This window comes from Euprymna scolopes, chromosome 2 (assembly GCF_053919585.1).
Source record: "Euprymna scolopes isolate OS-2025 chromosome 2, ASM5391958v1, whole genome shotgun sequence".
Lineage (NCBI taxonomy): Eukaryota > Metazoa > Mollusca > Cephalopoda > Sepiida > Sepiolidae > Euprymna > Euprymna scolopes.
The window spans coordinates 69,943,984-69,970,266 of NC_136483.1; the positions used below are offsets into that span (position 1 = coordinate 69,943,984).

Below are 26,283 nucleotides of genomic sequence, written 5' to 3' on the forward strand. Positions count from 1 at the left end.
GATTAAATGTTTTAAAAGAAAATTGGTACAAACCTGTTTTTATGCAGCCTGTAGTGTTCGTTGGTAGGCAAAAAGAAAAGAAAAGAAAAAATGGCTGATACTTCTCTTTTGCGAGCTTGTCACCTGATATGCAAATGAAATGCTTCCGGTTTTGAATAAAAAGGCTGATTTTTCAGAGACTGTTATAGAGAAATGAGAAACAACGAAATGGAGTTTCATTCTATATTAATAAACAAACTTTATTCGTCATTTTCGTTAGTAGCTTTGGTAGGAGAGAGAAACATATTAGTAAGAGAGTTCAGTATACGCGCTCGCTTATATTATAGTAGCCGTGAAGAGTTTCTTGTGTGGAGACGAAGATTAGATATCCGACAATTAGTCAGGCTTGTTGAAGGAGAAAGAAAGAGACAGGTGTTCAGTGTATATAAAGATAAATTTAATATCATGCCGGCTGGTTGAAGAAGAGAATAGTTCAGTAGTTGCCGGGATGAAAGAGGCCGGTTACAGGTGAAAGAAAGGGGTAAGAGTTTTAAGTGTGTTTGCGTGTTGTCCTGGGTGAGTGTAAGTCATATGTTCTTTAGCATGACAAAGAATGTTCGTTTGGGTACAGCACGTGGAAAGAAATGGTACTTAAAAGAGAGCCATAGCTAGCTCGTTGTACTCACCTCCTGCCTGGGGCCGCAGTCGTAGGTAAAGTCTGCTCCCAGGCAGGGTCAGGATCAAAGAGGATTAAATGTTTGTGATTTCGTGTCAGTCACGTGATTGAGAGCTGGCTTGTGATTGGACAAGCCAGGAAGAAATGGATTTCAAATCTCAAAGTTGTGAGAAGTAGCTTCTGCCAGTCTGTAGCGGCTGCTACACTGTGGAAGCTTGGATTTGGATATTGGAGTAGCAAGTTTTAACAGCAGAGTTACGAGTTTTAGAGTAATGAGTTTGACAGAAGTGTTGAGTTTTGGACTAGTAAGGTTTGACAGCAGTGTGACAGATTTGGAGTAGTGAATTTTGACAGTAATATTGTTAAACAATTTTTTTATTTTTTAGCATTCCCCTAAAGTCAATCTTAATCTACTTGTTTATTTGCAGAAAATCTACCGAAATACATCTCGTTTGATCACGTGGCAACTGCAGACAGACCTAACTAAGCGACCAGACTTGGCTTTGCTCTATTATCCGTCTGTACTTGAATTCTATTGGTTTGTCGCTCGAAGCTCTGCCCTACTGGAAAGATATGCACTCGCTGGCAAACTGCCTCATGTGGTAAGTTCGGTGAAATTACCGATACCTTTCATAGCGTTGTCTCTATCGCCCAACACTTTTATTAAATTCGACTAAAATGTTTTATGGAAATTTATAAGCCGTCAGATAAATTCAACTGGCTAGTAAAAGAAAACTGCAAAAATAAAAGGATAAAATAACGGGGTGGGAGAAAAAAGAAATAAGATTTCAAGTTATCTTGTTTGAAATGAAAAGGAAAAGAATTTATTTTACAAAAAGTCTCCGACGGGAGATATAAATTTATTGCAACTATTTCTCTTGCAGGCATTCAAAAAAAGCCAAATTAACAGAATAAAGGTACAACACAACCGTTGGCTCATATGAAACATAAGAAACAACTTTACAAATAGTTTTCACGAAATGACATATGCAAATGATAATATGAGCGAGTACTTCCAAATGTTTGGAAAAACTAAATAGTAACTACAAATATATATTCAATCGAGTAAGCAGTCCTTGACAGTTTAAAGGCAAAAAATTATCAATACAGTAGGACACTTGGTAAATAGTATATGCTGTTTAGTGCTCAATTCCATAGATGTAACATATATGTAACATAGACGTAACATATACGTGTAATAACACAGTATGCCACTTGGGACATACTAGATGCTGAATTTAAATGTACTCAATACTCTAAATACAGTTGGTATGTGTTATAATATAATTTTACTCTTATTAAGTCTTATGTTGAATTGAACAGTACACAATACTTTAGATAGAATATATACGAAAGCTGGGAGAGTAAGAAGATAGTGATACAAAGTTAAAATGAAGGAGAAATAAAACTAAAAGGGTGGTGGAAAGACAGAAGAGTAAATTTAATTATATAAGGATAAGGGCTGAAGAGTGTACAGTAGAAATTGGACAATATAGTAATCATTAGTAATGAAAATTTGGTAAATATTAGTGTCTGTAGGTATAAAAAATAATTATCATATACATATATATATATATATATATATATATATATATATATATATATATATATATATATATATTTTACAAAGGCATCACCACATTATCAAGGCCCAGAGGCCACTCAAGGATAAGGGTTAAAGAGTGAACAGTAGAAATTGGTCAATATAGTAATCATTAGTAATGAAAATTTGGTAAATTTAATAACTTATATGGAACGGCTCATCAAGAACTTATTTACTTTAGACTTGAACACAACCATATTGTAGTCAGCCGGAAAGCAGGAAAACGGAAGACAATTCCACAGGCGTGCAGTTCTAAGAAAGAAGCTTTGTTCATGGAATCTACGTTTAGGTTTAGGCACAGATAAAGAGTGGGGGGAATATTGATAGTGTGTACAGCTAGACGAGTGTTTCTTGTGAAAGTTTGGTGAGGGGGGACCATAGATTGAAGCTCAGTTGAACACTTTCCATAAAAATAACGATACAGCAGAGACAAACTCGCAACATCTCTTCTGTGAGATAGAGGTTGCAAGGAAGAGAAAAGGACATCTCCTACGAGGCTACGAAGTCTATTTTGAACTCTATCAAGGCAGGACAAGTCCTTTTTTACGTTTTAAATCAGATTTTAAGCCTTTTTTATGACAAAAAAAAAAAAAAACGTTACTATTTCAACCACATAGAATATAGAACAAAAATAATTTCAAAAGCATATTCATTTTTTTAAATTTAAATTAAGTAAAATATAATCTTAAAAAATGAGATACAAATTAAAAATGCGTTTCTTGCAAAGGGTTGAATAAAATGTTTTTTTTTATAAACATTAAAAATCAAGGTAAAGGTTTTTATTTTAAATTTATCAATTTTCAAAGTGCACTTTTATAAACTTTACAAAGTAAAATATGAAAATTTTAAATTGAATCTAAAAAAATTACCTTGTATTTACCTTATTTTATGTATATTTTAATGCACTTTAAAAAAATTATTGGAAAATTATATATCTATATCATTAATTGCTAAATAATTTTTTTATCGTATGCCAGATGATTGTTGACTTTGAATTCTAGGAATTGTAATAAATAATTCTATAAACTATTTATTTACTAGTATTCATTCCCCCACCTCTCTCTCTCTCTCTCTCTCTCTCTCTCTCTCTCTCTCTCTCTCTCTCTGTATATATATATATATATATATATATATATATATATATATATATAATTACAAATATAAATATTATCTTCTAAATTGGAACCTATCAAGATAATAAAAAGCTCAATATACTAGATAGAGCAATTAAAGAAATAGGAAAAATAGATGACGAAGAATAAAACTGAATGAATTACAATATTTATCGATTCTTCAGGAATTCAAGCAAGGAATTATAAAAATGAAAAATCTTTAACTCATGAATTTTCAAAGATAAGCACTTTTCATCAGAGGATAAATATTAATAATAAAAAATGCATCACTGGTCAACATGAATTGGAAAAGATATAAAATATATGATAAACTATTTTGCGAAAATAAAAAGCATTTTCAATAAAATAACAGATAAAAAATTAATCAATCAGTCAACCAATAAATAGTAATCCGTGAAGTCAAAGAAAGAATCTAGAATACAAGTGTGAATAATCCAAGTAATTAATAAAGTCCAGTAATATTCACAATAAACAGAATGCCATTCCATATATATATATATATATATATATATATATATATATATATATATATATATATATATATATATATATATATATATATTCAAGCAGTTTGTTCTTTGCTAATGGAGTCAGAGTTGACTTTGTGGCTGGGTTTGAATCTCCCGACCAGTGGTAATCGTGACTCTTTGCACTGATGATTCCCGAAAGGATGAAACACTAGTGTCTGTAGGCATTAAAAATAATTATAGTAATAATTACGTTTGCCTCGAGCACTTTATATTAAAATGACTTAAGTCCACGTGTGCAGATCACAATATTAAAATCACATGATCACTCTGGTCTTCTTGAATGACATTTACGATTTATATAATAGTTAATTTCAACTATATTCTCGCCATGGTTAATGTTGGCCGAATGGTTTGTTCCTTGTTAATAAAGACGGAGATGGCTTCGCGGTCAGGTTCGAATCTTCTGACCAGCGGTAATCATGACTCCCTGCACTGATGATTCCTGAAAGGATGAAACACTGTCTGTAGATATTAAAAATAATTATAGTCATAATTATATATATATAAAGAGTAGGTGAGATGTAATGTACGCCTATTTGATGAAATGTGAGGAGGAATGCGATGATGATGTTCATTCTGATTTTATATATGTATATGATGTTCGTCCATTGCTTGCGAAGATGACCGTGTCATGCAATTGTTCTGTGAGTTCAGAGACAGCTTGTTTAACTGATTCGAGCTCAGAAGTATTTACCACATGCTGGACACCTATGTGATAATTCTGAAGCAGAGGTGCTAACTGCTCTATCTTTTATAATGTCACGTTTCCTCTTGCATTCTTCATTGCATGCCGATTCAGCAATTGTAGCTTCTTAGTGACTTACAGCACTCCAGGAACATCTGTTTTTGGTTAGATTCTCCCACAAGTTAGAATACAAACCGAACTGCTTGAGGTGGACTTTCAGACTGTTTTTGAACTATTTCTGCTGTCCTCTTGCAGTTTATTTTCATATAGACAGCGCTGCATAAAGGAGCTGTTTTGGTAGCCTTGAAACTGACATGCGGCATATATGGGAGGAATACAGAGGATTGAGGACTGCATATTGTAGAACACTCTTCTTGTGTCAATTATTATGCATATATCAAACCTCAAATATTAGGTTGGTGCAAAAATAATGTATTTTTTACATTCAACTTCATGTTAAAAAATTAATTTTTTTGCACCAACCTAATAGCATATTGTTCTTTTATTTTACCCTTCTGGATCTTTTCAATTGCAGGCTCTGGAAGACACAAGAGTAATGTTTGGCAAAGCATTGAGAGGCCATGTGACCACTCGTATTCTCTCTATGGCCACCCGAGTTGATTCTGAAGTTTACTACGATGATTTCATGGGAAATACTGATCGGACACTATTCAATGAAACCATGGTGAGGATATTTGGTTTTGTTTTTCTGCTTTTGTTACAGTTCTACATGAGTGCACATACATGTTGATGCAGGGATGTTATTGCAATGTTGCAGAACGTGCATTTTGACATGTGACATCGTTGCGACGTTACTGCAATGTTGTAATCAACTATTTTTCTGAACCCAACTGAGCACTTATGCCCGACATTGTTACATAGACTTTTATTCCATCCATAAACACATTTTTTTAAAGCTGGATTTGTGTAAATTGTATGTTGTTATTATTATTTTTATTTGTACTCATTAGGAGTTTTCACACAGGACATCAATAGAGATTTCTCGGCCAATAACCCGTGGCAGCAAGTCTACCCAGATTTCCAGTATTCTCCACCTTCTTCAATAACATTTGCAAATGAATTTGTGTTATTGCAACAGTCATTTGCCATTGACTTCTCACTAGCAATGGCCATTGGTTTGCATTGGAATTTGAGTGGCAGTTAGCCTCCCCAATGATCTTGTGCATCCATCCAATGGAGGCCTGGTTAGTGTTTTATCTCTTCTGTCTTTCCATCCTCCTTGACCCTTATCGATTATTTGGTGTGGTGCCAGTCAATGCCGACACAACAATTTTTTTAGGTAGTGGTGGGTGGGGTGTAGTCAATTTACAATTTTGCAATTTTGCAATTTCAGTTTTCTTGGTTGCATCTATTCGTTTTATTTCTGTAGCATTTTCTATTTGTTCACTTAGCGTTTGTAGCTTGTGTAGATTATTATTATTATTATTATTATTATTATTATTATTATTATTACTCACTAGAAGTTCTCACACAGGCCATCATCAAAGATTTCTCATTGAGAACAACATGTGGTCTTCTCTGGAGTCTAAGTGACAACAAGTCCCCTCAGATTTCCTGTACTCTTCACCTCTTTTGATAACCTTTGCAAATGAATTTGCGTTATTGCAATAGCCGTTTACCATTGATTTTTCGTTGGTAGTGACAATTGGTCTTCACTGGAATTTGGGTGGCAATAAGCCTCCTCAAGGTCCCACTCCTCTTCACACTCATCCAGTGGAAGTCTGGTTAGTGCTTTCTCTCTTCGGTCTTTCCATCCTCCTTGATCCTCCACAACCATTTGGTGTGGTGTCAGTTGATGCTGACAATTTTTTGGGGAATGTTTACTTGTTTCAGTCTTTTTGATTCCATGATGTGTTTCTTTGTGTTTCACTTCTGTAGTGGTTTCTCTATGCCGCTCATCTGCATTAGTCTCTGCATTCATGGGGTTTCCTTAATATTTCAGCCGTTTTCATTATTGCTATCCGTTGTATCTTCTCACCCATCCCTCTGATTCAAATCTCTCCCATTCTTTTTTCAAAGTTTATCAAGATTGTTCTTAGTACTCCTACTATTATTGGTGTTTTCATCTTCCATATCCCTTTCAGCTCTCTGGCCAGTTCTTCGTATTTGCTCTGCTTCTCTGTCTCCTTGATATTCACCCTGTGGTCTGCTGGAATGGCAAAATCTACGATCTGGCAGGACTTTTCCTTTTTGGTAGCTGTTATGATATCCGGTCTTCTAGCTTGGATGGGTTTACCTGTTTGTACATCAATATCCTAAAGGATTTCATGACTTCCGTTTTCAAGTACTGCTGCTGGTTTGTGCTTGTACCATTTGTCTGGGTGTTCAAGATGTAGTTTTTTTTACATAATTCTCAATGTACTGCTTTCCCCGCTTGATCGTATCTATTTTTGTATTCTTTTGCACTAGTTTGTAGCATTCGCTTATTATGTGGTTTATTGTTTCATCTCTTTGTCCACAGAGCTTGCATTTGCTAATGTGGTTGGTTGTAATCGCATTATCTTGTGCAACTGCTATTAGGGATTCAGTTTCTCTGTTTAACTTTCCTTTTTCGTAGACATGTCCAAGTTTTTCGTTAGTCTCATCTTTTGTCATCCTTATGAATTGTCCATGTAGCTGTTTCTGTTCCCATATTTCTTTTCTTGTCTTATCTCTTGCTTCTCTGTTTTCTGTCTTGTTACTTACTGTCTTGACACATGCATAAGTTAAGATAGTTAAGTCTGTAATAGTATCTGTTCGGATGCATGGGGTGAGCTTGTTTACCTTTTCTGTTTCTCCCTTCATTTCTTCCTTAGGATGGGAGTTTTTTTTCTTCGTTCATAAGTTGTATATTTTTTTCTACTTCAGCTGTTTCATTCTTGTTTAGTTCCGTTTCCCATTGATTTTGGTCCCCATGTTTGCAGTGTTTAAGCTTTGCAGGTTTTAATACACGTGGAGTTTCTATGTGTAGGATTCCAGTGAGAGGTGTTTCTTGATCTGTTCCATCATTTATCTTTTGTAATATTTCCGTTAATTCTAGATTTGAAAGCTAGTCTTTCTGTGGAATAAGTTTCACTTGGTCCACAATCTTTTGTTCTATTGCTAACTGTTTCCTATAACCTTATTCTTTCTGGTGACTTCTGTAATAACATTTTGTTATTAGTCTATTCTCTTTTGATGTCCATTTCTGTATTCAATCTGCATTATTTTGCCACCTGAAATTATGGGGGATACTTACCTTTGGTATTCTTGTTTCTAAAATTAAAAGATGAGCCAACATTCATAGGATGACGACCGGATCCCCCATGCCAATCACCAAGGGGGCACCTGTCAATCATGACTTCTGGGGTCCACTCTGTGTATTATCTGTTTGGGTCATGTATCATATTGTGGTGTTTGTGGCAACGCCAAGCTCAGAATTGTTTTATCTGTGGTTCTGTCACAGGGATAGATATGAAGCAAAGTGCACTATCGTACACACATAAAAGACATGGACTGACATTAATGGAGGGAGACTGCAAAAAACAAAGACTAAGCATTGCATTTAGGATAAGTTCTCATGAACTCGTTTTGGGGAGGGGGATTTTTGAAGACATGTTCCCTTTAAATAAAATTAATTTTGCAAGGAGAAATCTTCCAACCTTCATTTTTCTCAAACATTTTCTCAAAAATTTTAGGTCGATTATATAGAAAGTTAAGGACTATTTACTTTCATCCAATTCTCTGTGGAGAATACATATTCTATGACCTTCCCTCCAAGGTGTTAACTCCTTATTAGGATTGATTAGACAAGAAGGGGAGGGGAAGAGGAAACGCTTAATGATTTTTTTTTTTTATTATTATTGAAAATATTGAAAATTAGCCAATAAAATTCTTCTTCTTTTGTCTGTTTCTTCATTTATTAAAAAAAATTAAACTGTTAATTTAATAGACCATATATTTTCAACATTAATAATTTCGTAGTTTAATATGTAAGAGTATTCATTATATTAGAATAGTTTCCTTTTCGTATGAATAAAGCTGCTGAGATTTCTTCTTTTTATTAAGCAAAAGTTTTGTCGATTTAAAATTTCATCTTAAAAATGAAAAACTGTGTTTTTTAAAAACTTTTATTCATAACAATAACAGCCTTGGCTCTCTATAACTTGATTCCACCTGTCAATCCATATATATATATCTATAAAAGTGAACGTGCTAGTATATCTATAAAAGTGAATGTGCTAGTATATCTATAAAAGTGAATGTGTTAGTATATCTATAAAAGTGAACGTGTTAGTATATCTATAAAAGTGAACGTGCTAGTATATCTATAAAAGAGAACGTGCTAGTATATCTCTAAAAGTGAACGTGCTAGTATATCTATAAAAGTGAACGTGCTAGTATATCTATAAAAGTGAACGTGCTAGTATATCTATAAAAGTGAACGTGCTAGTATATCTATAAAAGTGAACGTGTTAGTATATCTATAGAAGTGAACGTGTTAGTATATCTATAAAAGTGAACATGCTAGTATATCTATAAAAGTGAATGTGCTAGTATATCTATAAAAGTGAACGTGTTAGTATATCTATAAAAGTGAACGTGTTAGTATATCTATAAAAGTGAACGTGCTAGTATATCTATAAAAGTGAACGTGCTAGTATATCTATAAAAGTGAATGTGCTAGTATATCTATAAAAGTGAACGTGTTAGTATATCTATAAAAGTGAACGTGCTAGTATATCTATAAAAGTGAATGTGCTAGTATATCTATAAAAGTGAACGTGCTAGTATATCTATAAAAGTGAACGTGCTAGTATATCTATAAAAGTGAACGTGCTAGTATATCTATAAAAGTGAACGTGTTAGTATATCTATAAAAGTGAACGTGCTAGTATATCTATAAAAGTGAATGTGCTAGTATATCTATAAAAGTGAATGTGTTAGTATATCTATAAAAGTGATCGTGCTAGTATATCTATAAAAGTGAACGTGCTGTATATCTATAAAAGTGAACGTGCTAGTATATCTATAAAAGTGAATGCGCTAGTATATCTATAAAAGTGAATGTGCTAGTATATCTATAAAAGTGAACGTGCTAGTATATCTATAAAAGTGAACGTGCTAGTATATCTATAAAAGTGAATGTGCTAGTATATCTATAAAAGTGAATGTGTTAGTATATCTATAAAAGTGAACGTGTTAGTATATCTATAAAAGTGAACGTGCTAGTATATCTATAAAAGAGAACGTGCTAGTATATCTCTAAAAGTGAACGTGCTAGTATATCTCTAAAAGTGAACGTGCTAGTATATCTATAAAAGTGAACGTGCTAGTATATCTATAGAAGTGAACGTGCTAGTATATCTATAAAAGTGAACGTGTTAGTATATCTATAAAAGTGAACGTGTTAGTATATCTATAAAAGTGAACATGCTAGTATATCTATAAAAGTGAATGTGCTAGTATATCTATAAAAGTGAACGTGTTAGTATATCTATAAAAGTGAACGTGTTAGTATATCTATAAAAGTGAACGTGCTAGTATATCTATAAAAGTGAATGTGCTAGTATATCTATAAAAGTGAACGTGTTAGTATATCTATAAAAGTGAACGTGCTAGTATATCTATAAAAGTGAATGTGCTAGTATATTTATAAAAGTGAATGTGCTAGTATATCTATAAAAGTGAACGTGCTAGTATATCTATAAAAGTGAACGTGTTAGTATATCTATAAAAGTGAACGTGCTAGTATATCTATAAAAGTGAATGTGCTAGTATATCTATAAAAGTGAATGTGCTAGTATATCTATAAAAGTGAACGTGCTAGTATATCTATAAAAGTGAATGTGCTAGTATATCTATAAAAGTGAATGTGCTAGTATATCTATAAAAGTGAATGTGTTAGTATATCTATAAAAGTGATCGTGCTAGTATATCTATAAAAGTGAAAGGGTCTGTATGTGTATGTTTGTGTGTGTGTCTATCTGTCTGTGTACATTTCCCTATGCAATAACTCTGCCAATTTTCAGTCTACAGATTCGAAATTTGATATACATGATATTGAGATTTGAGAAAACCTTTGTAATCCGTTTTCGGCTAAAAATTTGGCTGTTAAGGGGTCCAAGTTCAACGATTTGACCTTTGAGAACTCTACCAAACTCCTCCGCCAACTTTGGGTCTAAACACTTGAAATTTTAGATATAGATTTCTTGGACATGGATCTAACTTGATAACTTGATTTTAGCCCAAAACAATAAATTTTAAGGGGTCATAATAGGAGTTAGTTAAAAAAATTGACCGCTTTTTTTTTTTTTTTTGCTCAACATACACCCCCAAACATCTGGGCAACGACGGGCTGAAATGCTAGTGTATTTATAAATGTTTTGCTTGTCAACTTTTTTAGGTCTTGAGTTGAAATATGAATCTAAATCATGTTCAACCTCTTCTCGTGACATTAACCTAAGATCATGTAAATGGTTTTGTAATCCTTGAAATAAGTAATAATCCAAGGTAGCTAGGTTAGGAGAATATGCCGGATGGGGCAAGATTTCCCAATCAAATTTTCCAGATCTTTGGTCTGTAGTGTGAGGACAAGCATTAATGGAAAATGACTTCCTTCCTATTGACTAAAAAAGGTCGTTTTCGGGTTAACATAGGTGAGAATATTGTAAAAAAATATGAATGGTTATTTAATAATCTGGAAGAAAACATTATAAATTAACCAATCATATATATATTTAATCAGCATTTTTTTCTTTTGATTATATTTCATTAAATAATAAAGATAATTCCTGTCTATATATTTTGGTTCTAATCCTTTCCAGTTTTCTTATTAGTTTCTGGCAAGAACTGGCTGATATAACTGCCATGGTCAATTTTGATCCGAATACTTTTAGATCCATCCAGATCCATCATCAGGGATAATTACCAGTAAATATTTTAGATTATGTATAAAGGTGATTTTTTTCACTTCTGTAAATCACATGTTTATAACTATAGATTTGAGTTTTAAAGGCATTCAAGAATGTTATCACTCTTATTGAAATTTATTTTGTTGATATTTGTTTTTGTTTTATTTAATTATTAGTAATTCTAGTATGTTAAGCTTTTGTTCAAGAATAGATGTGTTGTCTACTAAGAGTTTTTGAAATTATATAACATAAGTAATTATCTAACTTATAAGATCTTATCTGACAATTTGATTTCGCATTAAATAATTGATGGTTGATATACCATACCCATCCCCTCTTAAAAAAAAAAAAAGAAAAATAAAGAAACATTTTAATTTGATGAAATCAGGGTTTACAGTTAATGTTGCTTACTATGCGTCTCACCATTCTCTTTTTCTATTATTCTAGAATAAGGCAGAAGATAGACTTTTTTCTACTTCAATGGCGACAAACGCTTTGCAGAGGATTTGGATAGTATACAACGAGACATCAAAGCGCAATAATTGGATTCATGGTAAGAATTTGTAGTATATAAGTAGGACTATCAAAATACATTGTAAAATTTGATTAATTTGCATATTGTGATGGCGGCCATCTTGAATTTATAATGCAGTTAAACATCTGCTCATAGAAAATTATTAGTAAATGGCAGAATTTATTGTGTACATTTGTGTTGTTGTCTTATATTGTAAATAAAACCAGTTCTGCAGAAAAATAAATTTTGAATTTTTGAGATGACAAATTTGTCACAATTTTGCAACAGTCATAGTAAGAGCATTAATATTTGCTTTGTAAATGATGGCAATTAAATTGAAAATTTTATTTCGATAAAACTTTGTACTTTTCCCTATGCATCCTGACTTTATAAATACCTTTATATATTCAATGGAGATATATTGTTTTGTTTTTGTCCGCATAGCTAAAGATAATTAATTTAAAACTGGATTCCAACCCCATATTTGGGAATGGCTAAAATTATACCAGGGAGGGTTAAGCTTATTTGACTCCCTTTCTCAGAATGAAAATGTTTTTACTACTAAAAAATTATAGTATTTTTTCAAGTGTCTTTTCATATGTAAATAGACCTGCAATTATTTGACATAAAAGGAATAGGCAGAGTGAATATTATTAAGACAGTAATTTTTATGATGTCAGTACCCGAGTTCAAGTCTCACATAAATCTACAGAATTTTTTTCACTATATAAATATGTTATAAATTTAATAAAATAGTAATTTTAAAAAATGCATAAGTATATATTTTTAGAACAAAGTGACCTTTTCTTTTTCAAAATCTGCAAAAAAGATGCCACAAAGAGTATTTGGCATTAGTTCAAAGCAAATTATTTTTGTTTAAAAAACAATTTCTTAAGTTTTATTGCCAATAAATATGTAAATACATTCATTGTAGTTACTTACTCTCTCATACAGATACTAAATAGCATATATTTTCCCACAAAATTTCACACATATTTGCCTTTGCACTATTTATAATGTCATAGAAGCTAAGTAAGGATGGAGATTGACCTAACCAAGTACTGTACCATCATTATTCAATTGTTAAATATTCAAACAGTGTACTGAAAAGGTAATTTAACAGAAGTACACTTCGGATGGACATGCACTTGGCCGGAAGAAAACAGTATAACATGATTGATTGTCAAAAATTAAAATAATCGCAGGTTGAATCCAGGCACCTAGCCAGGAAAAAAAAACGAATAAAAAAAATAAAATAATTGTTGATTAAAACCGCCTGCATAAAGTTATATCCAGTTGCTGAATAAAACACTCTAAGGGCATAGCTACATTGACAGTGAAATCCTTTGGTTGGCGTTTGCAGAGCTCACAAATTGTTATATATTTTCCAGAATAACTAACAAAGCAAAATAGAAGTGAAAAAAATAACACAACATATAAATGTTACAAGTTACTCTTCTACCTACTTAGATAAGCTTTTATGTTTAACACATCTATCTCTGTCTCTCATTAACCTCAAAGGTCTGCATTTTTCTTCTTTTTTTAATATTTTTCTTTCCTTCTTTTTCGCCATGGCATAACTTGCACACAGCTCAGTATTGGTTGTTGCTGCTGCTGCCATGCACACGTCTGTGCTCTGTTACATATACACAAGATAAAGAAAGCTGATATGCGAATCATTAAGTCATTTCCACTTGACCAGACCAAAGGCACCGAGAGGGGCACTGAGCAGACGTTCTGCAGTCCTGCTCAAGGTGGGTCTAGTTTAAGAATTCTGTAGAAAACTGATTTTATTGACCAGGTCATATAAGAGTTTCTAAATTCACATTGGCTTATTACTTTCACATAGATGTGTAACTTTTTAGTATTTGAAACGATTTTCATGGGTTGAACATATTTTCAATTAACACGTTCTTGTGAAACTTACTTACCTTTGGAAATGATGGAGAAAGTGAATTCAAATGAAGCAGAAAACAAAAGAGTATAGTGATTAGAACCATTTGCTTTTTAGCATACATAGAAATCACTGTACAATCTAATATTTTTTTGTGGCTTATGTTTAACTTGATATTCAAATGATTTTATATTATTTTAATTAAACAAATTTTCTAATCCAGAAACTCCAAGTCTTGTTCACGATACAGTAACTAAAATGGTCGCTTATCTCCAGAAGAATATTCTTGGTTTTCGATACAAGCCCTGGAATGCCTTCTACTCTGGGTCGGTAAAAGGAAAGTCGGTGAGCAAACTTTTTATTTTTAATAATGAGTAACCACTTATCAAGACCAAAAAAACAAAAAAAAACTTGAGGATAAGAGTTAATGAGATGGAATGATGATGAAGAATATGAGAGGATTGAAAATTATAAATGGAACGAACAAAATTTAATTACTTATAGGGGTGGTTTATGACAAGTATTTGCTGAAGGTTGGATTTGAAGACGACCATGTTGTATGTAGCCTGCTAGAATGCAGTCCCATATGGGAAGTTCTTGGACAGGAACTTTTCATAGAAATTCCATTTGATAGGGGGAGGATACAGGAAAGTTTTTTTCATTTATGGTAAGAAGAAGAGAAAGAGGCTCTAGAGAACAAGTTATCATCCCCACTAGATTGTGAAATCGATTTTGTACTTTGTCAAGACAAGAAAGAGTGCTCTTTCTTTCGAGGATAAAATTAATTCTAAAAGTAATCCTTTATTTAGAATAAGATTAATTGAGAAGAAATGAGAGCTCAATAATTTTATGATTAGAATCAAACATTGATAGAAATTAAATACATTTCATTTTAGGTAATCTGAAATTCGTAATTATTATGGGGCATAATAAATAGATAAATAATAATAAATAATAATAAATAATAAATAATAAAGAGATAAGACAAACCTCCAAGCCTTGATAACTGGTGACCCCCACCAAATAAAAAACAAAAAAAATCAAACAATAAAAACATATCTGTTGAAGAATAAGGTTATATTACAGCAATAAAATATTGCGAATGTAAGTTCTGCTACTTAACAGTAGTTACCTCCCCTACCATCACCACAGGAAAAAGTGACACAAGGTTGGAAAGTGGAATGTGATAGGCCAGCGCATATGAAGTAGCATACTCTGACTCTGCAAAACATAACATAGCATGCTCTCACCTCAGTAGGGGCGCCTCAGGCAGTTAACAATAAACTAACCTGTTCTCAAAGTGAAAAGGTAAAGTCTAAGAGAGTGGACCTTCTATGACTACCCATAAATATGCCACCATCCATATTCCCTACAAGGGGCGCATTAGACACTTAACTATTAACTAACTCCTCTCCAAAGAGGAAGGCAAGGCCTGGGAGGGTGGACTTCCTAGGATAAAAGGCCACCAAAATGTCCCAGTCTCTGAAGAGTGATCATCAAGAAATAATCCTTCAGTAATTATATACCCATATAAGTATGATGTGAAACATAGGCAGAAGGTGAGGCGAGCAAACCAACACTCCTTAAGAAGAGTCACTAGCCTTTTAAAAACTGGCTAATTAGCCTTGTCAGCATTTTCTGGTCAGACCTCCTCAGGCAGTTAGCAATAAACTAACTCCTCCCTAAAGAGAGAATACAAGCCTAAGGTGGGTGGACCTCCTAGGACTACCCAGTACTAATACCTCAGCCTAACAGATAAAAGATCACTGAGTTGACCTAGACTCTGTCAGAATGATTGTTGATAATAGATCCTTAACTGTTATACAACATGTCAGTAAATTACATTCACCACCTGACTCCCTGAGTCAAAGTATTATATATTTATCAGAAGAGTCCATTGTGCATTTAAATAGGAATGATATTAGAACAACAATCAAAGATAACCTGAAAAGATAATTGTTATGTACTAGAAAGTTTATTTTATATCGTTCTTGACTAAAGAAGGTGAAAGATTACAAGAAATTTACAACACTCTAAAATAAAATAAAGTATATGCATACATGTTTCTGGATGTTTAACCAAGGATGGCAGTTAAATCAATCAACAAAGGAGACAATTATGAATCTCTGTATTCTATTGTATTAGCTTGGTGCAAAAATAATGTCTTTCTTATATATATATATAGTTAAACATCAAAAAACATTATTGCAAAAATATTGCTGTTTTTATATATATAGTTGAACATCAAAAAACAACATTATTGCAAAAATTTGGTGCCGTTTTTATATATATAGTTGAATGTCAAAAACAACAATATTACAAAAATATTGCCGTTTTATATATATGTAGTTGAACATAAAAAAAAAACATAATTGCAAAAATAATGTCGTTTTTATATATATCGTTGAACATCAAAACATATTATTTGCAAAAATATTGCCGTTTTATATATATAGTTGAACATGAAAAAACGACATTATTACAAAAATAATGTCGTTTTTGTATTTGAACGTCGTTTTTGTAGTTTTTGTAGTTGAACGTCAGAAAACGACATTATTGCAAAAATAATGGCGTTTTATATACATAGTTGAACATCAAAAAACAACATTATTGCAAAAATATTGCCGTTTTTGGTATATATAAATTTGAATGTCAAATAATAACATTATTGCAAAAATATTGCCCTTTTTGGTATATATAAATTTGAATGTCAAATAATAACATTATTGCAAAAATATTGTCGTTTTTGTATATATAGTTGAACATCAAACAATGACATTATTGCAAAAATAATGTCATTTATATATATATATATATATAGTTCAACGTCAAAAAACGACATTATTTCCAAAATGTCATTTTTATATATATAATTGAACATCAAAAAACAACATTATTGCAAAAATAATGCCGTTTTTTGTATATATAGTTGAACGTCAAAAAACAACATTATTGCAAAAATATTGCCGTTTTTATATATGTAGTTGGACATCAAAAAACAACATAATTGCAAACATAATGTCGTTTTTATATATATCGTTGAACATCAAAAAACATTATTGCAAAAATATTGCCATTTTATATATATAGTTGAACGTGAAAAAACGACATTATTACAAAAATAATGTCATTTTTATATATATAGTTGAATGTCAAAAAACGACATTATTGCAAAAATGTCGTTTTTATATATATAGTTGTACATCAAAGAACAACATTATTGCAAAAATATTGCCGTTTTTATATATATAGTTGAACATCAAAAAAAAAACATTATTGCAAAAATAATGTCGTTTTTATATACATAGTTGAACGTCAAAAAACAACATTATTGCAAAAATATTGCCGTTTTTATATATCTAAAGTTGAATGTCAAAAAACAACATTATTACAAAAATATTGCCGTTTTTTATATATAGTTGAATGTCAAAAAACAACATTATTGCAAAAATGTCATTTTTATGTGTGTTCTACAATCGGAGTCGATTATGACCATAGACAACTAGTTGTGTGTCCGCAGGTGGCTGATCAGTCCAATCCGGGCTTGGAAGCCCCTGCCACATGTTGGACACCAGTGGCTGAAGATGGCCACTTCAGCATCTCTGGTTTTTCGCACTTCTCTTTTGCAGATTCAGTTCGTCTTGCCTCCACGAGCAGAGCGCCCTCGTGTACCAAGCGGCGCCAGGTTGGCCTGTTGGAAGCACTGCTTTTCTATGAGTCCACGTCAATGTTGAAGTCTTTCATATAGGACATCAGAGTGTCTTTGAACCGTTTGCACTGTCCATCAGCTCTTCTTATTCTGCACCAGAGTTCACCATAGAGCAGTTGTTTTGGTATGCGTGAGTCTGTCATCCGATACACGTGGCCTACCCAGCGGGTTTGCGCTTTGCAGATCGTAGTGATGACACTTGGGAGCTTGGACCTCTCGAGAACATCAGTGTCTGGGATCTTGTCTTGCCAGCGAATGTTCAAGATGTTCCAAAGACATCGAAGATGGAAGTGGTTTAATTGTTTTTCGTGATGTCTGTAGAGGACCCACGTTTCACAACCATATAGAAGAGATGTCAGGACCACTGCTTTGTACACTTTGACCTTTGCATACTGCTGAATTCTTCTTCATTCCCAGACTGTTTTCCTTAGTCTGCCAAAAGAGCTGCTGGCCTTGGCAATGCGGTTGGTGATTTTGATGTCGATGTTGGCAGCATGAGAGAGTACTGCCAAGGTAGGTGAAATGGTCTACTGCTTTCAAGCTCTGACCATTTACTTGGATGTTCGGTTCCTGGTACGTGTTGCCAGGAGCAGGCTGGTGCATGACTTCTGTCTTACTCATACTTATTGTAAGACCAAAGTTCTCACATGCTGAAGAAAATTTGTCCACTTCCAGTTGCATTTCATGCTCTTTGGTGGCATTGAAAGCACAGTCGTCAGCAAAAAGGAGGTCTCTGATAACTGTTTCTTTGACTTTACTGACAGCTTGTAGAACGCGGAGATCGAAGAGCTTTCCATCACACCAGTACCGGATTTGGATGCCAGGAGTAACTTCCCTGAAGGCATCAGTCAGCATTGCCGAAAATGTCATGCTGAAAAGCATTGGTGCTAGCACGCAACCTTGTTTTACGCCGTTGGTTACCGGGAAAGTGGCTGAGATGTCACCGTTATCAGTTACTTGTGCCATCATGCCGTCATGAACTGTCTTACAATATTCACAAACTTGTCCGAGCAACCTAACTTTGACATGATCTTCCACAGGCCATCCCTGCTCACTGAGTCGAAAGCCTTCATGAGATCAACGAAAGTCATGTAGAGGTCTTGATATTGTTCTTTGCACTTCTCTTGGAGTTGGCAAGCGGCAAATATCATATCGATGGTTCCACGACCTGCGTGAAAACCATATTGGCTTTCTGGAAGGTGACCCTGTTCCAGGTGTTTCAGAAGGCGGTTTAGAAGAACACGAGCCAGTATTTTGCCTGCGATTGAGATGAGAGAGATACCTCGGTGATTATCGCAAGACTGTTTGTTGCCCTTCCTTCTGTAGATGTGAAAAATTGTTGCATCTTTGAAGTTTTGAGGTAGAATTTCGCTTTGCCACAACTCTTGGAACAGTTCTGTTTGTTTGAGGATGAGATAGCGACCACCAGACTTGAAAACTTCGGCTGTGATGGCGTCGGAGCCAGGTGCCTTGCCAGTCGACATTTGCCTGGTAGCTGTTACAACCTCCTCCTCTGTGGGTGGTGTGTTGAGGGCATGGTTGATTGGCACTTGAGGTAGTCTTCATCATTGATGTCTGAAGGACGATTCAGGACACTGTCAAAGTGTTCAGCCCATCTCTCGAGGATTTCATTTTTCTTAGTGATGAGTGAACCATCTGCACCGAGCAGGGGAGATGTACCTGATGTCGTTGGTCCATAGACACACTTCAAGGACTCATAGAAACGCTTCATGTCGTGCCTATCGGCGTAGCCTTGGATCTTGTCAGCTTTGTTACTGAGCCAGGTATCTTACATGATGCGCAGTTTTTTCTGGACTTCACTTTGCTTACCACAGTAGGCGTCTCTCTTTGAAGTGGAGTCTAGGTCATTTTGGTGGATCTTGAAGAGCCGGTGCTTCTCTGTTAGCAGATTCTGTATCTCCGCATCATTCTCATCAAACCAGTCTTGATGGTTTCTGGTTTTTGGACCCAGTACCTGGAGAGCAGCGGCATGGATTGTCTTGCTGAGAGACTCCCAATTGTTGGACTCGAGTTCAGAGAGTTGCCTTGTTATGGTGGTTTGGAGTTCTTCCTGAACTTCGAGGAGTTTCAGTTTATTGACATTCATTCGTTTGGCAACTTTTTGACCTTGTGGTCTTCTTTTGGGCTTTATTTGCAGTCTGATTTTGGAAACAATGAGGCGATCGTCTGTCCAACAGTCGGCACCGCACAAAGCTTTCATCATGAGCACATCTTTCTTGTCTTTAGCCCTGACGATGAGGTAGCCAATCATGTGCCAATGCTTGGAGCGAGGATGCCTCCATGAAGTTTTGTTTCTGGTTGGGAGACAGAACATTGTGTTGGTTAAGGTTATATATAGTTGAACGTCAAAAAAACTACATTATTGCAAAAATAATATTGTTTTTATATATATAGTTGAATGTCAAAAAACAACATTATTGCAAAAATATTGCCGTTTTTATATATATAGTTGAACGGCAAAAAAAAAACAACATTATTGCAAAAATAATGTCGTTTTTGTGTATATAGTTGAACGTCAAAAAACGACATTATTGCATAAATAATGTCCTTTTTATATATATAGTTGAACGGCAAAAAAAAACAACATTATTGCAAAAATAATGTCGTTTTTGTGTATATAGTTGAACGTCAAAAAACGACATTATTGCAAAAATAATATCATTTTTGTATATATAGTTGAACGTCAAAAAAAAAAAAACATTATTGAAAAAATAATGTCGTTTTTGTATATATAATTGAACGTCAAAAAACGGTATTATTGCAAAAATAATGTTGTTTTTATATATATAGTTGAATGTCAAAAAACGACATTATTTTGGCACCAACCTAATAATATATTCAAGTGGATGAGCTAGTTTTGCTACATGACTCCCTGAATGGATTAGAGTTAAAATCTTATATACTTATTGGAAGAGTCCAGTATGTATTTAAATAGGGATGATAGCACAATACACAAGAAATTAAAAAGAAAATGTTGTAACTTTTAAATGTCAATCAACTGTTTACAATTAAACGTTGTTACTGTCATTTTTCAAACTTAAAAGTTGGAATTAAAGTTATTTATCTCAGAATTACGACTGCAAATGAAATCGTTTTGTTATGGGCCTTATTTTTTTATTCTTTTGTTGCAGACATTCCCTTTCTTCTATCCTGGAAATCGTGTGGAATCCTCCAAGAAAGATCATTACAGCTTATATGGAATGGAAGGTGTTATATCGGAAGAAGAATATCTCCAAATGGCAAAGACACCAAAATTTCATAATGAAACTACTCCAATGGATTTTAATGGTTTTAATAACAACACTTCTGGATTCCCATTCTGGAATTCCCCACCTTATACTTACGCTACAGCACTTCTGGCTTTAAGCCAGTTTGAAAATACGGAAATTGTTGAGGAGAGATTCCAGCCCAGGTTGAGATAAAACATCTATTGAAATGCTGTAGTTGCCCAAATTTGTTGGTATAATAGGAGCGTGTGAAGAAAACAGGATTTGTATAACAGAAAAAAATCCTCTAATTTTAGTGACATTATCCTTAAATATGGAGGCTACAAATCTTTGATATGTGTAAGAAAAATGTTTTCCTTTGGTTAGAAGCATAACAGAACATGGTTCTGTTATGCTTCTTGAGATTTAATTCAAACTTTATTTCAAGCCATTATTATTTTCTCTTCAGCAGTTTGAAGGTTTCAAAATTATAGTTAAATTTTGAAGGAGTATGATGTGATCACATGTCAGCCATTTTTGTACCTATTTTGTTTAAAACTCAAAGATATTAGAAAAAAAAGTAATGCTGTATAATTTTTTATTAAATAAAAAATTATTCTTTAATTTTTTTAAATTTATTTTGAGACGCTCAATAGCATCCACCCTTATCAAGAAGATTTTACTATTTTGTCATTTTTTAATTAATTTTTTCTTTCCTCATTTTTTTGGTTATGCTAAGACTGAGGAATGTCAAAATAACAACATCTTCTTTGATAAGGTGCAATACCATCAAATGTTTCAAAAAAGAAAAAAATGATTTTTCATTTAATAAAGAGTTTTATAGCATCTCTTGGATTTCTAAAATTTTCAAATGTAACTTAGTAATGTTTTCAAAGGATGTGACTAACTTCTATTCAATTTAGTTTCTTTTTCTGTTTTACAAAATATACCATTTTATATATTTTAAAATAAATCTGTTAATCAAGCAAAATTTTTTTTCATATCTTATCATTTTTGTTGATTTTTTCCTCCTTTCTTGAAATGATTCTAGCAAAAAAAAAATTAATTTTGTTGTTGCTGAAATTAGTAAAATGCAGAAATAAAAGCAGTGTGAGCCACTCTTGTTCTGACAGGTTGAGGGTACAGGTTTGGTAGCTGTTCTGACTTGTAGTACAAGAACCCTAACTCTTGAATAGCACTAAGAGCAGCGGTTCTATTAACAGTTGTATAATGAGATAACTATAGTGCTATGTTGTGTATGGAAAGGAACCCTGATTTATCTACAGTGAGCTTTCCCAAGGCCACGACTTCAAAGATAAAGACTCAAATAATAGTCTATTTGTGTGAGTTTACTGACAGTTCAGAGTACAAGGGAGGTAATTCATTGTCACAATGGACGAAGAAAGATAATTATTTTAAGAGAAAAGAAGAATTAACTCTTTCATTTTTTAATATAAAATTTTATCTGATTAACTAAAGATGCAAAAACACCCGGCAAGGATCACATCGACTACATAATATTATGGTTTCATAAAGGAATACAACAATAATCACAAAAATAAAAATACCTTCTTTGCCCAATCCACTCTAATTAAAAATGAAAATAAGTAATCTCTTACATCTCAGTGGCTTTTTGGAGTGAATATAAGTAAAAAAAAAAAAACTTGAAAAACAAATACAAGAAATGTCTTTTGCAAAACTAACTGCATCTTGGGATTAATTAAAAAAAAAAAAAAAGAACTATTGATAAAATGTATCCATTTAACGTCTACACCCTCAAATACTTTTGATTCAAAATAAAGCGAAAGTCTCTTAAGGTTTTGAATTAACTGTGATCATTTTAAAAAAAGAAAATGTACAATGGTTTTATTGCCTTCAGCATTAAAAAATTAAGTGTATGATAATTGATCAAGGAGAATTGTTTTACCCAATCAGATGTGGCTATTTCAAAATACAAGGGAGGTAATTCATTGTCCCGATAGACAAAGAAAGATAATCATTTTAGGAGAAAATAAAAGATAAGGATCACATTTATTACATAATAATATGGATTTATAAAAGAATGGAATAAATGAAACAGTTGCTACAAAAGTAAAATTGTTAAAAAGAAAAGGAAAGATTGGATCCGTTCAGAAAAAAAATAACACATAAAGTTAAGATGAAACAAACTCAAAGTTTTATAAAGGAAGTTATATGAAGCTAAAGAACACTTTATAAAATAACTAGTAGTGTTACCCAGCGTTGCCCAGGATCATAAAAAAAGTAAAATTGTTAAAAAGAAAAGATTGAATCCGTTCAGAAAAAAATAACACATAAAGTTAAGATGAAACAAACTCAAAGTTTTATAAAGGAAGTTATATGAAGCTAAAGAACACTTTATAATATAACTAGTAGTGTTACCCAGCGTTGTCCAGGATCATAAAAAAAAAATAATAGAAGAGATCAAAAAGTGAGTGCAACGTTTTTATCTTAAAACTCCTATCTCTTTCGGTTCATATCTCTATCTTTCTCTTTATCCCCCTTCCCGTTTTTTTTCACCTCTAATATGATAATATGTCATTCACCTCTCATTTATGTAAAAAGATAACATAGGAAATAGCTGAAAAACTACCTACCTTTCCGCTGACAAAACCTGGCTTAGTTGACTCTCCACCACTCCAAAGAATGAATAATTTTTCAAAAAATCTTAGATATTATTCATTCAGGACAATACCAATCAAGAATGTACCAACTTTATGGGTATTTATTTTATAGATTTTGACTTTTTGCTGGACATGCACACACACATACACAGACAACTGCCCTTCATATAGTAGATAAAGAATAAAAAAGTAGACGAGCAGAAGAGAAATATCGAAAGCAGATATAAGTAATTCTGCTTAAAAAGTACTTTTATATAATTTTGAACAAGCCACTTTAAAATCAGATTGTGTGTGTGTATATATATATATATATATATATATATATATATATATATATATATAATTATTTTTATTTTTTATTTTTTATTTATTTTTTATTTTTTACTATAATAATTAAATACCTACAGACACTAGTGTTTCATCCTTTCGGGATTCTTCAGTGCAGGGTGTCACGATTACTACCAGTCGAACGATTCGAACCCCGCGACACGAGACATCTCTGGCTCGATTAGCGGAGGCCGTATCCTTTCGGCTACCATTAACCGTGTGAAATAGCGTTGAATTTTAAACATTTTAATTGAAATGTTCATTACGTCAGACAGACAGTGATCAAATCGTTATACGATGATCTACGCATAAGAGCTAAATTGACCGACTTTTAATTCAACTGAAAGTGCTCAACGATAAGAAACGAATTTCTTAAAGGGGCTGTCATAATTATTTTTTTTTTTTTTTATTTCTATAATAATTAAATACCTACAGACACTAGTGTTTCATCCTTTCGGGATTCTTCAGTGCAGGGTGTCACGATTACTACCAGTCGAACGATTCGAACCCCGCGACACGAGACATCTCTGGCTCGATTAGCGGAGGCCGTATCCATTCGGCTACCATTAACCGTGTGAAATAGCGTTGAATTTTAAACATTTTAATTTAAATGTTCATTACGTCAGACAGACAGTGATCAAATCGTTATACGATGATCTACGCATAAGAGCTAAATTGACCGACTTTTAATTCAACTGAAAGTGCTCAACGATAAGAAGCGAATTTCTTAAAGGGCCTGTCATAAATAATAAAAATAAATGGTTAGTTGAATAACATCTCGGAATTTGGAAGATAGCAGTTTAGTCATCTATTTGTATATATATATATATTTAGTTTAGTCATCTATTTGTATATATATATATATATATATACAAATAGATGATTAAACTGCTATCTTCCAAATTCCGAGATGTTATTCAACTAACCATTTATTTTTATTCAACATGTAAAAACATTCGCTCTTGACAGTATCTGTTTCGTAGCACAAAACAATCATATTATATGTCTTGGACCTAATTTAAAAAAAAAACCTTTAGGCAAAACGACTTTATTCATCAACATAGTTTCATTCTATTGCGATTCTAATGATTCCAACAATATGGTGCCTTTTTTTTTTCTCTGTAGACCGATTTATCTTTGGCCTCAAAATATACTGGTCCGATATTACTTCTTTATTGAAGCTAAATCTCCATCCCTGGAGCATTCTTTTGAGGACTGCAAACAGCTAATAGTCACTGAGGGCAAGATCTGGAGAAAAGGGTTGATATCGAAGCAATTTAAAGTGCAGTATATGCATATAGTTTTTCTATCATTGTGATTGGTTTGTGACAGAGCGCATTGTCTTGGTGCAAAACCAATTTTTCTTCCTTATTTTTTGGTTGTTCTTGTTTAGTGATTTCTTCTTTCAAGTAATATTTGTTATTGATGATTATTCCTTTGCTATTTTATATAACTGCAATTTACGAGTGGTTCAAATGAGTTTGCAAACTTTTTTGTTTGCTGGGACATTTGTGTCTATATGACCGCTTTTAAAAACACCATATCATGTCTAAGCCATTGTTTCTGATGGAGCAGAGTTTGAACAACATGGGAATTTGGAATCTTAACTCATTATTCTAAGGGAGAAACCTCTATTTTATTAAGAACTGGTTCAGCCCAGCTTTGCTCGGGCCTATGTATGTTCATAACTTTATGTGCACATGTATATATATATTAAAAAGTTTGACTCATGTCTAGGTAACCTACATCTAAAATTTCAAGTTTTTAGACCCAAAATTGTCGGAGGAGTTTGGTAAAGTCTGCAAAGGTCAACTCTTTCAACGTGACAGCTTAATTTTCGCCCAAAAGCATTAAAAAGCTTGCTGCATGTCTGAATTTTATTTTAAATTTCAAATGTTTAGACCCAAAATTGGCTGAATAGTTTGCTAGAGACTGCAAAAGTCAAATCTTTTGAAGTTTGACCCCTTGGCAGCCAAATTTTCGGCTAAAAACCGATTAAAAAAACTTGCCCTATATCTGAATACACTTTATGTAAAATTTCAAATGTTTAAACCAAAAATTGGCTGAGTAAATTGGTAGAGACCACAGAGATCAAATTTTTAAAAGATTTGACCCCAATTTTGACCCCTTAAACTTCATTGTTTTGGGCTCAAATCAAATTAAAAAGTTTGATCCATGTCCAAGTAACCTACATCTAAAATTTCAAGTGTTCAGACCAAAAGTTGACGGAGGAGTTTGGTAGAGTTTTCAAAGGTCAAATCGTTGAATTTTGACCCCTTCATAGCCAAATTTCTGGTCAAAACTGATTAAAAAGATTTTCTCAAATCTCAAGTCTATAGACTGAAAATTGACAGAGTAATTTGGTAGGGAAATGTACACACACACACACACACACACACACACACACACACACACACACACACACTCACACAATTTCATTTTTATAGATATATAGACAGATAGATTGCAAG

At 33.0% G+C, this 26,283-nt stretch overlaps 1 protein-coding gene across 1 annotated transcript in view; it reads left to right on the forward strand.

The window, feature by feature from the left end:
• Positions 1-21,825, forward strand: part of LOC145292084 (uncharacterized) — a 43,538-nt gene extending 21,713 nt beyond the window's left edge. Inside the window, exons 4-8 of the mRNA XM_080138159.1 lie at positions 1,084-1,257; positions 5,142-5,291; positions 11,947-12,052; positions 14,131-14,252; positions 20,769-21,825. Of these exons, the coding sequence (XP_079994285.1) occupies positions 1,084-1,257; positions 5,142-5,291; positions 11,947-12,052; positions 14,131-14,252; positions 20,769-21,059 (843 nt within the window). The 3' untranslated portion in view covers positions 21,060-21,825. The remainder of the gene's footprint in view (positions 1-1,083; positions 1,258-5,141; positions 5,292-11,946; positions 12,053-14,130; positions 14,253-20,768) is intronic.
• Positions 21,826-26,283: the final 4,458 nt, after the last annotated feature.